This window comes from Mirounga leonina, unplaced genomic scaffold (assembly GCF_011800145.1).
Source record: "Mirounga leonina isolate KUSES-001 unplaced genomic scaffold, KU_Mleo_1.0 Mir_125, whole genome shotgun sequence".
Taxonomy (NCBI): domain Eukaryota; kingdom Metazoa; phylum Chordata; class Mammalia; order Carnivora; family Phocidae; genus Mirounga; species Mirounga leonina.
The window spans coordinates 31,218,734-31,232,548 of NW_023270305.1; the positions used below are offsets into that span (position 1 = coordinate 31,218,734).

Here is a 13,815-nt window from a genome sequence, read left to right on the forward strand (position 1 = left end):
TTGTACCTGGCCTCAAATAAAACATATACCTCTAAAGAGGATGGAATAATACTGTGGTCCATGGAGCTAAAGATTAAAGAGTTGAGGTTTGGGAATTCTTCGGGTGATTACATTAACTATTCATGACTTCCCTTTACATGCAGTCTTCCTATTGTGTTTGACCTTTTACCTGCCAAATAATCTAAGTCTGTAATTTTTAAATTCAGCAAAGGGAGAACCTGGGAGGTTATGGGTATAGTCTATACGTTATCCATCAAATTCTACTTTATTTCTCTGTGAATTAATTGGTATTAGAAAATAAACTAGCATCTCCAAAGCTTTAATTTATAAGTAAATAGTTATTCCATTTCCTTTCCCAGATATTTATATCTGATGGTCTGATCAAGAAAGACTTGTTGGCTTTGATCATTTTTAGTTTTATTTACTGAGGTTGAGTTGAATAGCCTGTCCCATTTACCTGTGTTCTCTGTTTAAATGTTTGTCCATACATTGAATGATCCCATAGAGATGAATAATAAATAGATGCTGAACACCTTCCAAACTTGGAAAAGCCATTTCAAAAGTCTAAGTATATTCTTTTGGTATATAGGATTCTACCTATAGATAATTAACACATTCTGGTTCAATAATTAACATATATTCTAGGCTTATAAATGATATACTGTTCTTTTTTTTTTTTTTTAAGACTTTTTAAAAAAAGATTTTATTTATTTATTTGAGAGACAGAACATGCACAAGCAGGGGAGGCAGGGCAGATAGAATGGGAGAAGCAGACTCCCGGCTGAGCAGGGAGCCTGATGTGGGGCTCGTTCCCAGGACCCTGAGATCATGACCTGAGCCCAAGGCAGATGCTTAATCGACTGAGCCACCCAGGCGCCCCCACTGGGGTTCACCTGGGTGGCTCAGTCGGTTAAGCCTCTGACTCTGGGTTTTGGTTCAGGTTATAATCTCACAGTTGTGGGATCAAGCCCCTCATGCGAACGTGGAGCCTGCTTCAGATTCTCTCTCCCTCTCCTCCTCTGCCCCTTCCTCTGCTCTCTCACTCTCTCTCTCAAATAATAAAATCTAAAAAAATAATAAAGATAAACATGCATTAAACTCTGTTAATAGGTGACAAAATTCAAATAGTTTATTTAGCAGTTAGTTGTATGCCAGGCCCTGGAGATAGACTAGGAACATACACCAGGCTAAGTCCTTGCTCCTCAGGCAGCTCACATTCCAGTTGAGAGACGTATGCAATAAATAAGTAAATATTTAATATAGCATCAAGTTAGTAAAAAATGCTAAGAAGAAAAATGAGACAGAGAGTGGCAAAAAATTCTGATAAGGGGACACTTGAATGAAATGAAGAACAAATAATGAAGGATAGTGAATGTTAGCATTATAAATTCTAATCACTAAATTATTTTCCTCTGAAAATATTAAATAAGCCTCACAAGGTATTAGTAGTTGAAAATGACTCCTAAGAAAAATGGAATGTATGTGGTTTTCCATGTGTTCGCGGTAGTAGGACATACATTTAATTTTTCCAGTGACCTTCAGGATTTGTACTGATCGCCAGTGTCTGGCTTGTGTCTCTTGGAGCCAGTCGCTTACATCTGTCAGATGGCTGGCTTGCGTTAGAAGAACAATCTCTGGCAGGACAACTGAGAAGATTGAGATTGAAACCCTGTCTTCAGGCATTCTGAAGTCACCAGCTAAGCTAAACAGCACAGACAGTGGTGTAAGCACTTAAAAGAGGGCTGTTGGTTTTTTGTTTTTAAATTGAAAATGTCTGTTAGAAACAAGATTAAGTATTCTCTTGGTTGCTTGTCATTCTTTCAGCTTAGGTCATATTTATCTAATCTCTTTTGAAGGATAACTTTTAAAATTCTGTTCTTAGTAACTTGAATTATCATTCTTTTCTATTTATTTTAAAAGAAGCTGACTAATTTCAGTTTGCTCTGTCATTTTTTTTTTTAATTTTTGAATATGCATAGATCCCGGCCAGTTCAATCCTCTTCAGATTGCCTTTATTTTAGGTATGCTGTGTAAGAAATATTTAAGCACATCAGAATTCTTTCTTTTCCTCCCATTTTTCTAATATCATTCCTTACTCCTATGAATTATGGTTTTCTTTTGTATTTATTGAGAAAAAAATGTAGTTAGATGGCATATAGTTGAAAATTAGCACTTTAGGCTTCATAAATCATGTCACTGAAAGGATGTCTGGATTTACTTATTCAGAGAAAATGTGACTTTAATAAATGGGTATATGACTTAGCTATTCCATCACATGATCAGCTCATTATTTTTCTGGAATGGATTGGTAATCTAGGTTGATTATCTTTTTTGGTGACACCAATGTGGAATGGTGATACTACATGAGAAAAATTGAATTTGTACAGTTTATTTAATTCATCCTATATTTCTTATAATTTCTATCTTCTGTGCAATTCATACTTTTATTTTCTGCATGATACATGTTAATGGCCTTCTTATCTTTCTCTTAATTGTTTTAAGATGTATTAATGCTCATAAATTATCCTTACATTGAACCAGAGTATTAGGATGCTCCTTTTCGTGTCAAGTTTTTCCATGTCTATCCTATATTCTCTGTAATATGAGGTGAAAAGAACTAATTTTAGTTTTCCAGGCAGCAACACATATGGGACATCTTTATCATCAATATACTATGTAACCCATGGAACAACTGAGTCCTCTTTTTTTCCTAATAGTTCTTTCTAACATTCTAAGTTTTCCTGCTTTGTTCCTAACCTCAGCTCATATCTCTCGTCAGTTATTTATCTTTTGGTGTTCTGGATTCTTTGGTTTTACCACCACCCAGTCTTCTGAGCATCACAAATTGAAGACGGTTATTATTTTTTTTCTCTCCAGAAAACTCTTAGAGAGGCAGATGGAACAATGGCTAGGCTTCTGAAATGGAAAAGTTAGCACACTCTTTGGGTTTTACGGGTTCATCCTTGTCTTAACATTTGTATTTCTCCTTTTTGACCTTGTTCAATGAAGGATTGTGGTATTTGTTCCCTACTGTCTTTATCCACATCATAAGGAATTTACTGTCACTGGAATTGAGGTAGCAGTGAAAAGCATCATGTGATTTAAAGTAAAGCTTTGGGTCAATATTTACTGAAGTATTATGTTACTATATTTCCTGTTTGGGTAAAAAGAGTTAATAGCTATCTTAAAACTTGTTTAGCTTTGTTCTAGACAATAGTTCTGTCCCGGGAGATTCTAACCTATTTATTCCTTTCTTGACACTACTCTGAAGGTGAAATACATGGCAAGCCATTTTATCATTTATTTTGTATGGTGAAAAACTTTTATTTCTGTTTATTCATAAAGAAAGCTAGTGGGGATACCAAGGAAATAATTAAATGCCATTGAATTTTGTTTCTGTCAATCACTTGTCCTCACTTTTAATGATTTTATACAATTTGCATATACTTATTTAAGTTGGTCTGTGATTTTTAAAGTAGAAACTCCCCATTAATAATGAAATATTGGGGGATGCCTGGTGGCTCAGCCGGTTAAGTGTCTGCTTTTGGCTCAGGTCAGGATCCCAGTGTCCTAGGATTGAGTCCCGCATTGGGCTCCTTGCTCAGCGGGAAGCCTGCTTCTCCCTCCACTCCCCCTGCTTGTGCTCTATCTCCCTCTCTCTCTTTCTCTGACAAATAAATAAATAAAATCTTGGGGAAAAAAATAATGAAATACTGAGAGCTGCAGAAAATACCATAGCCCAGCACTCCTGTTCTATGGAGTTTTGTTATTTAATTTAGCCTAGATTTATATGGCAGATGTTCTGATTAGTAATAAAACCCACCTCTAAAAATTAGGCAAAAGTATATGGTTTTTTTTCTTATACCAATGTAACACCTATAATACATGTGGAAGGGAATAGACAATAATCTGAGGCCTAGTTTTTCTTTGTAAGTTTAACTGGACTACACAAGGTTGACATCAGAAAATATGGGCACTTAGCATCACACACTATTCGACACAGTTCCATGCGTGATGTGCTGGAGCCAGCTCATACTGCTTCATGAAGGGTGATTGTTAACATCTCTTCCCAGCTCCATGTTTAGAGATAACATGTTGGATGGGGCGCCTGGTTGGCTCAGTCGGTTAAGTGTCTGCCTTCAGCTCAGGTCATGATCCCAGGGTCCTGGGATCGAGCCCCATGTCGGGCTCCCTGCTCAGTGGGGAGTCTGCTTCTCCCTCTCCCTCTGCCTGCCGCTCTCCTACTTGTGCCCTCTCTCTCTCTGTCAAATAAATAAATAAATAAATAAATAAGATAACACGTTGGTAACTTGAAATCACCATATGGTAGTATTTATACCAAGGAAATCAGCAAGTAATAGAAATAAGTCCCTTTTTCTTTTGGAGAGCTAGTTGTTAAACCTCTACCCAGCAAACCACTGGTTCCATCCATTCATCTAACCATCTAACAAATATTTATTGAAATCTAATGTGTGCCAACTGAACCTTAGGATTAGCACTGAGGGCACAAAGATGAATAACCTATAGCCTGTGCCTTAAGACAGCTTATAGTATGGTTTACTAAAATGTGTAGACCAGTAAAAATCTTAGTATATGATTATCTTTCAGCTGAGTTAGATGGCCCGTGATGGTGCTAGCATCTTGAGAGATCCTAAAGAACTCTATTAGATAGTGAAGTGGGACCTAGGAAAATTGTGGTAGTTTTTTTCTGGAAAAAGTATATTTTTAAATTCGTTGAATTGAAAGTCCTTATGTCTGACCGGGGTCAAGAACATTAATATGCGGGGCGCCTGGCTGGCTCAGTCATTTAGCGTCTGCCTTCGGCTCAGGTCATGATCCCAGGGTCCTGGGATTGAGCCCCACATTGGGCTCCCTGCTCCGCGGGAAGCCTGCTTCTCCCTCTCCCGCTCCCCCTGCTTGTGTTCCCTCTCTCGCTGTGTCTCTCTCTGTCAAATAAATGAATAAAACTTAAAAAAAAAAAATCTGTTTTAAAAAAAAAAAGAACATTAATATGCAGTTGCATAGCAAGGTACTATTTATGCTAATGTTTGTCCGGAAAGTATTCCAGATGATAGGTTGCTAAGGAAGAGACTTATAACAGATACCAAAAACTTGGTGGCTTTAGAGAACTTGTATAGTCAGAAGTAGAAGAATGAAGTTACTAAGCTGTAAAAAGCTGAAATAGTTCAGTTAAAGATAAATATTTAATGAGTACCCAAATGATTTAGGCACTATACTAGCTGCAGGAAATGCAATGGTGAGCAAGTGTAGGGATGCCAGTTAGAGAGGCAGATACCAGGGAAGGAGGGGGGAAAGATTCCTTTACTTCCAGCTTATGCTGCCAACTCTGTTCCAGACTTGGAACTTGGGCTGTACTTTCATCTAGTTTTTTTCTAGTCTCTGAAAATATTCCCCACAGAGAACACAATATCTTTCCTGAACTGCCGAGGAATATATCTCTGCTTTTAGTAAGACCAGCAATGTGAGTGCCTCTCGGAATCATCGTGCATACTTTTGGATATGAGCTGTAAGTTGGGAACTCTTACTGGTGTGACACAGTAGTAATAGGCTTAGAGTATTTGATTGTGCCATGTGACTCAGCCAGATGCGTTATTTTGTGAAAATACTACATTTTTAGTAGTGGTTTAATTCAGCCTCTACAAAATTTAATTTATGCTAAACCTTAAGTTGAATAATAGAACTATATAGGGCATTGAACAGAGCAATTTCTAATTGCATAAATCTAACTTCAGAGTCAAATAAAATGCTTTCATGCAATGAATGCCTAGGGGAGTTTTCATTTTTGTGAGGCTCTCTGTGTTAGGGATCATTAAACTCTTCAAAAGCAGGTGTGGGTACAGCTTGCTGAATAAATAAGGCCCTGGGGTTAAACATTGTCATGTACCTGCTCGGATGTCCTACCTCTGATCACAGACTTCTATTTTCTGTGCTGTAACCAGCAGTGCCTGCCAATGACCCCCTCTCATTCCTACTTCCTTTCCTAGCATTGGAGCTCTTGGAAGTCTGAAAGATACCTGTAAAGTGGTCAGGATAGATGATGCCCCTAGACTTAGGGCCATACCTTACATTGATTAAAACAACCTCTTAATTAACCCCTTGATGCAATGTCATTATAAACACTGATCTGAAATGTTTGGGTTATTTGCAGCCTTGATCAGGAAATGGGAGTGAAAAGAAGTTCTTTAAGAATTCTTTTAAAAAGTAGGGAGTATGGTGGTATGATTGCACAGAGACTTCTCAAACCTTCTCTAATCTGAAAAATAAGTCAAGATTTCTTTGATTACTTGATGGAAACAAGAATTACCATATTGACTCTTGAGTAGTAGGGGGAAAAAGAAAAGAAATGCTTGCCCTGCTTTTTCTTCCTGATTATTCAGATAAAATATATCCAACCCTTTTGGACCATGGAAAAATGAGAGCTAGGGACTTAGTGGGTACCGTAACTGGCGTGAACCTCCTCAGAAAGAGCTTTCATGTCCTCAGATTGCCCTCTTCCCGGTTACCTCCACCATCTGAGCATTTGAATAAATGATTCGTGTCTCCCTCAATAAGGCCTTTATTTTCACTAAAAAGCACACAATGAATCATGGAACACTACATCAAAAGCTAATGACGTAATGTATGGTGATTAACATAACATAATAAAATAAAAATTTTTTTAAAAAGCACATCAAAACCATTTGTTTAATGCTTTCAATTGTGTATGCGTTGATGTATTTATGAAGCATCAGAGTTCTTACAAAATGTTACATGTAGCATGTATGTCTCTGTAGATGTGGGGATGATGGTAGCAATGGTATATGGCAGGGGTTAGTGGACATAAAGTGAATTTCAAGTCATTTGTCACCACCACATGCTCTCTTTCTGCTGTCCTTGAAATTTATTAGGCTTCCCAGCAGAGGGGCCACAATGAGGTAGCTATACCACTCTTGTTTCTCCCAGGGGTACATATTGGCACTCACTTCACACGCACACCTGGGATTTCATTTCCTGGAGGCTTTGTGAACATGAAAATGGCCCTTCTTCCCAGAAAGGACCCCAGAGTATAGTGTTGTAATTTTGACTAGATAACATCAGTTACATAGCCTTTGTGAAAATAAACTTGGCCTATATACCCTAGGTTTAAAATAAATCAAACAGATGGTTTCGTGAAGACTTTAGACATTTTGGCTTTCCTTTAAGTTCCCATTTAGTTGTTTTTGTGTTTTTGTTCTTAACATATAATTTTGTTTTTTACTGGTATGTCTGTTGAAGTCCTGCCTTCATTCAGAGCAGAACGATTAGGGAATAAAAGGAAAAGGTGTTAACGATTAGAAAGGCTAAGAAGCCATGACACATTTTGAAGGTTAACTTACAGTTTTCCTTTTTCCTTTTATTTTTTAAAAAATCTTTTACTTCTCCCAATCTTGATTGTGTTTGAAAGCTATTTGCAAGTTTGAAGTAGAAGTTCAAGAGTGTAGAATTCATTATGGTAACTTTTTTTTTATGTGTTAGATCCTTTTCATGATTGTTAAGAAAAAGCCTTTGAAGTAAGAGTATTCATTTAGTTAAAGCATAGTTTAAAAGAAAACATATGTTTGACTCTTGGCTCCATAATTATATTTTTAAAAAGTGAAATTTGAACTCATTGAACCCACATGTAATAATTTCTAGGAAGCTTTATTTACATTATTGTTTAAAATTTTTGGAGCATAGAAATTGCCTCCAAAGGCCATTTTCTTCCTGTGTAACTTATTTCTAGAGAATAGGCCTACAGGGTGGAGAATGTGGCTAGCTTTTTAATATGGTTTTGATTCCCCTCGATGTAACTGCCGCAGAGTGTGGAAGTTTAATGCACTGTATTCAGTGTTTTAAGCCTTTTCAGTTGGGCAGTTGTTCCTTCTACGAGAATTGCAGTGGTAATATAACTGGGAACAGAATCTTTTTCCAAAGATAAAGATGTATTATAGATAATAACTGGTTGGTTTGACTTCATTTTAGGTAATTAAAGTTTCTGTTTGTTTTTTTCTGGGCAAATAGGTCATAGCAAATGACAGAAGTCCCTTGGTTGGTAAAATCCACTGGGAGAAAATGGTGAAAAAGGTGTCAAGATTTGGAATACGAACAGGCACTTTTAATTGTTCCAGTGACCCCAGGTGAGTTGATTAGGCATTTCTTAGAATTTGAGTTCTGACCAGAATTGTTTTAACTAATGAAGACAGTGATATTAGAAGCCTATTTGAACTGAAAGCTAATTATGTTTAGCACACTGTTAGTTACACAGGTGCTTGATTAATAGTTTTTGATAGATAAACTGGCAGGTACTTACTTTCCTTCTGAGAAGACTTTCTCTCTCTATTCCATTCTTCTATATTCTTTCTAATGGGGGTGACTCTTGAGTATGTCTTTAGTACTTTTGGTTTCAATTTTCTTCCCCAAAAGACTGTAGCACATTTATAGCTTTGTACTGATTGAAATCTTTTGTCATAATTCTGACCTCTAGTTTGCATGAGGACACTCATTTCCATCTGCCTCACCCCTAGATGTGTCCTTTTCTGTAAACCCAATGTCCAAATTCAGATTTCATTCTTTTTTTCTTTAATCAGACAGATACCCTTTCTACCTTTCCTTTTTCTGTTCTTTACTGTTGTGTTTTGTTTTGTTTTCCCATTTTCTCAGACAAGAATCCTTGCAGGCATTTCTCTTTTCTTTTGTCATCATCTCCAGTATTTCATCTGTTGTGTTATTTCTTGTTTCATTATTAAGTTATTTCTTTGAAATGCTTTTTATTTCAACTTCTAGTGCCATCAAGTTTTAACTTACATATATTCATTCATTTAATTACTCTTTCAGTAAATAGTTCATAAAAGATTAGCATGTACAGCATGTTCTGTTTAGTGCTGAGGAGGGGGCATATGATGTATATGTAGAAAACCTCACAACGGGCGCCTGGGTGGCTCAGTCGTTAAGCGTCTGCCTTTGGCTCAGGTCATGATCCCAGGGTCCTGGGATCGAGCCCCGCATCGGGCTCCCTGCTCCGCGGGAAGCCTGCTTCTCCCTTTCCCACTCCCGCCGCTTGTGTTCCCTCTCTCGCTGTATCTCTCTGTCAGATAAATAAAATCTAAAAAAAAAAAAAAAAAGGTTTAAAAAAAAAAAGAAAACCTCACAACATTAGGTAGTTTCTAAGGTAAGAAATACACCTGACTTATCTATGTCCCTTACATGTGGCCCCAGTGGGAAGCCCATTAGTGGTAGAAAACCCTCCTAAACTGTTAAACATCAGATTTTCCTTTCTTCTTTAAGCCCATGTTTGCTTTATTTTACCTCAAGATTGTTTTGCTGGTATTACAGGGTGTGATCCACACCTTAGGGTGATCCACACCCTAAGGTATAGAATCCCCTAAGAGTTGGAGATAAGAAGGAAAGTTCTTGTATCTACTAACTCACAGTCTCCTCATCTACCCACAAAATTCACATTCTCTTCACCACAGAATCTTGATCATATTCTAATGCCTTTTGTTGAAATGTCCAAAACAGCCTTAGTGTTAATGTTCTAATGAAAAGGAAATCGTTGTTATTTTTGTCCTTTGTTTATCAAAGACAATTGCATTTGGTGTGATCCCATCATTCCCAAATAGACTCGGAGTGAAAGATCTTTCTCTCCCTTACTAGTGATTGCAATACCAGAACAAATGATAATGCCAATATTTTGATTTTTTTTTTCAGGTAATGCCGAAAGTCAGTATCACTATTTTTTTGAAAAATATTCAGAATTGATTTTGTAAAAAATCTGTGAACTAATTAATATATTTCAATACTGTAACTTACAAATATATTAGAAAATATCAAGTAAAAATAAATTTACAAAATATAAAGGTTAAACACATATTACAGTCTAATATAAATTGTTACATAACATTAAGAATTCAAAAATAAACTAAGCAAAACAGAAAATGATAATCTATTAACATGAAAAACTAAAGGAAATAGTAGTGTTTGACTTTTTTTGATGTAATCTTATAAAGCAAGATGCATCAGAAGTATCATAATTGAGTCTAGCAGATTTTAATGCAAATTTTTCTAGCTTTTCTTTGGAAAAACTCTGAGTCTATACTAGCTGAAGAATGGTAAAGAGATACATATAAGCAACTTCCATTTATTTTCCTCTAAATCCTTCATCTTCAGATAATCTCACCTCTTATTTATGATGGAACAGGTCATTTTTTAGCCAATTTTGATTTTTTTTGTTGATTGCATCTATTATTTTTTGTTACTAAAACACTTTTAGGGGCGCCTGGGTGGCTCAGTCCATTAAGCATCTGACTTGTGATTTCTGCTCAGGTCATGATCTCATGGGTCATGAGATCGAGCCCTGTGTTAGGCTCTGTGCTAAACGCAGAGCCTGCTTGGGATTCTCTGCCTCTCCCTCTCCTCCTTCTCCTCCCTCTGCTTACGCATGTATGGTCTCTCTCTCTCTCTCTCAAGTAAATAAATAAAATCTTTTTAAAAAAACACTTTTACTTCACCTTCATTTTCATCACAAAGGTGAAGATTTTGATGCATAGTTACTCATATCAGTTTCAATATCATCATATTCATGTTTCCTTTTATTGGGAAGGTCTTACAACTAAAGTAAGAACTATTCTTGCCATAACAGCTGTGCTTAGTCAGGATTTTTTTTTTCTTCTTTTGAGGATTTTGGAGATACAGAAGAACAAAATAGATATAGAAAAGTGTGTTCAGAGTGTCAGTGCAGGGGCTCCTGGGTGGCTCAGTTGGTTAAGTGTCCAACTGTTGATCTCAGTTCAGGTCTTGATCTCAGGGTTGTGAGTTCAAGCCCTGCATTGGGCTCCATGTTGGGTATGGAGCCTACTTAAAAAAAAAAAAAAAAAAAGGAATGTCAATGCAGGGTGTAACTGGGCAGGGAATAGTGTTTTTCAGCAAGTGTTTTAATCGTATGTTGAATAATTGAGTCATCATCTTGATTTCACATTTTTAGAAACACCAAACTCTCTACTCCACTGTTTATATTGCTTTCTTTACCGGAGTTCCTTCTCTGGGGTGGCCTCTGGGCAGCCTCCTCCGGTGTGCTGGTTGCATTGTACAACAGTACTTTCCTGACTTGGTTAGCTCCCCTAAGAATATTCAGGACCACCACCTCTGGGCAGCACCTGACTCTGTTGGGCAACAGTTTTAATTTCTTTCCCCGCATACTCAGCTTGCCTGGCCCAATTTCTCTCATTCCCCAACCAAGCAATATAGCTTACAGGGCTAAAAAGCCCTCTGGTATGTCTATTCTCTTTTCTTTTCTTTGAGAAAGTAGAAAACATGATGGGGTGTGTCTTTAAGGAATTAGAGAGGTGGGGGATAGTAAAGAGCAGATGGAAAACATTGTAATTGCAGGAGCTGAGTGGCAAGTGGGTCAGGAGGGCTTATGGTGAGAGTAAAAGGGTAGAAGGCCTGTGGCATAAACAGAGAAGGGAAAGTGAAGGGGAGATTGGAGAGCAGGCCTGAAGGCCAATGAGGCCAATAACCTCTGAAGAAACCACATTACGTAAACAGAAGTACTAAGGTTTCTTTTTAAGTACTGAATGTCACACAAGAAACTGGAGTAACAAACTCACTAAACATGTTTTCTATCATTTTTAGTCTTCAAATTCTCTGAGATCTCAAAAGGTTTAGGTTATTTTCAGGGTATTATCAGTGTGGAAGGTTAAACCTTAAAGCTATCACCTAACTGTAAACTGAAAAGAAAGCACATGATACATTTGTTTTCTTACATGAAGAAAAGTATGCACTAAGACCTTATTTGCCTGTTTTACACAATAAGGTTTTCTGTTAGAAAGATTGGCATTTAATTTATGGCACAACTCAGAAGCCAGTATTCTCTGAGGTAGTTATAGAAAGATAAAAGAATGATCAAGAGTAGAAATGTGTCATCACAAGTATCATATTAAGTTTAAAAATTAAAGCTACTTAAAGAAATTTAAGATGTAAATAAGGCAATTATCTATTTGACTTGTTGCTTTGGGGGTGGAGGGTAAAAATAGAATTCATGTCAATGAGTTATTACTTTGCATTATACAAATACAGTGTTAAGGGTTTAAAGATACTGTCTTTGTAGGAATTCATAATTCTCAAACCATTTCACTTAAAGCAATATTGATATTAGTGGAATCTACGCTGTTAAGGAAGCAAATCAACTCAGCAAGAAGCTGAATCATGGTCTGTGATTCCGAGTCACCCAGATAGTTTCTCAGAGTTGTTACTAACTTTGTCTTTATGACATAACATGCTATCTTGATTTATCTGAAGTTATATCACAAAATTCCTGAGATACAACTAATTGTATTATCATTATAAAACCATATGACCTATGTTGAGACTTTCAGTCTGATCATATAAATGTGTAATGTGCTTATTTTAAATAAAATATAATCCATGCTGGGACACCTGGCTGGCTCAGTCAGAGAAACATGCGACTCTTGATCTCAGGGTTGTGAATTTGAGCCCCACATTGGGTGTAGAGATTACTTGAAATAAATAAAACTTAAAATATATATTTATACACACACACACACACACGATCCATGTTTACTAAGTAAAGCATAACACTTATGATTTTATGATTTTTATATTTTGAATAGCAAAATAAGAAATTGAACGTTTGTTACCATCCATTTACAAATCTGTAACGAACAAAATGTACCTGCATGGTAAATTTTCTTTTTCCCATCTTTATTGAGGTAAATTTACATATCATAAAACTCCACATGGTAGGTTTTTGGAAAAAAAATACTTTTTTAAAAAAGGAAATGTTGCACTTACAATCTCTCCACTGTCATACAACAACTTTTTATTTTTCAGTATTTCATTTCTCATCTAGTTTTTTAGGGGGAGAGTGATGTCACAAATAATATAGCAAGAACTTGTCCATTTCCAAAAGGATTGGAGTCATGACCACACTGGTTAAATCTAAATAAATGGGGGCGCCTGGGTGGCTCAGTCTGTTAAGCGTCTGCCTTCAGCTCATGATCCCGGGTCCTGGGATCGAGCCCCGCATCAGGCTGCCTGCTCAGTGGAGAGCCTGCTTCTCCCTCTGCCTCTCACCCTGCTCATGCTCTCTCTCGCTCTCGCTCTCTCTCTCAAGTGAATAAATAAAATCTTTTTTTAAAAAGTCTGAACAAATGATTGAATTTTAGTTAAATTCTTCTATACTTACCTACCCTCTAACTGAATCTCTTCTTAATCTGAAAACTTACTTTGTTTCATCTGTATTAAATACTCTTCTTCATGATCTTCATTAAGGAGATGAAAGAATACAAAAAAGTATGGGACTTGCTCTTTCTTAGGTGAGCTTTTGTATGGATTACTTTGTAACCGTGCCTGCGTGCATCAGGTATTGGGTAGGTGCTTGGGTTAATAAATGGGTACAGCATGGCACCTACGCTCAAGGAACTTGCATTCAAGTCAGGGACTCAGCATGTAGGATAATCTATTCTCTCTTCTTTGCCCATTTGAATCTAACCACCTTCAAGACCTCATTCAGTTCCCAAACCTTTCAGGAAATCTTCACCAGCTCAAACTCTCAGTGATACTCCTTTTTTTTGAACTTCTTTTTTGTTATTTAGTAATTAATATATATGGTTTTATACTTCTGTTTTGTTTCCTTAATAGGATTTTAAATTCCTTGTGAGCAGGAATTATTTTCTTTCTTTTGGATCTTATAAGCACATAATGAAGTAGTAGGTACATAATAGATGCTGAAGTATTTGCTGATTTCCTTGACTAAAGCCTTTTCTTTAAAAAAAAAAA

General features: G+C 36.7%; 1 protein-coding gene across 3 annotated transcripts in view; it reads left to right on the forward strand.

Moving 5' to 3' along the window:
* LOC118007890 (charged multivesicular body protein 3) overlaps window positions 1-13,815 on the forward strand; it is a 103,611-nt gene that overhangs the window by 4,277 nt on the left and 85,519 nt on the right. For 2 of the 3 annotated variants that reach the window (XM_035001111.1, XM_035001112.1), the window contains one exon: window positions 8,041-8,156. The exons of the other annotated variant lie outside the window; for it this stretch is intronic. In XM_035001111.1, the coding sequence (XP_034857002.1) occupies window positions 8,041-8,156 (116 nt within the window). The remainder of the gene's footprint in view (window positions 1-8,040; window positions 8,157-13,815) is intronic. 3 annotated transcript variants of the gene reach the window in all.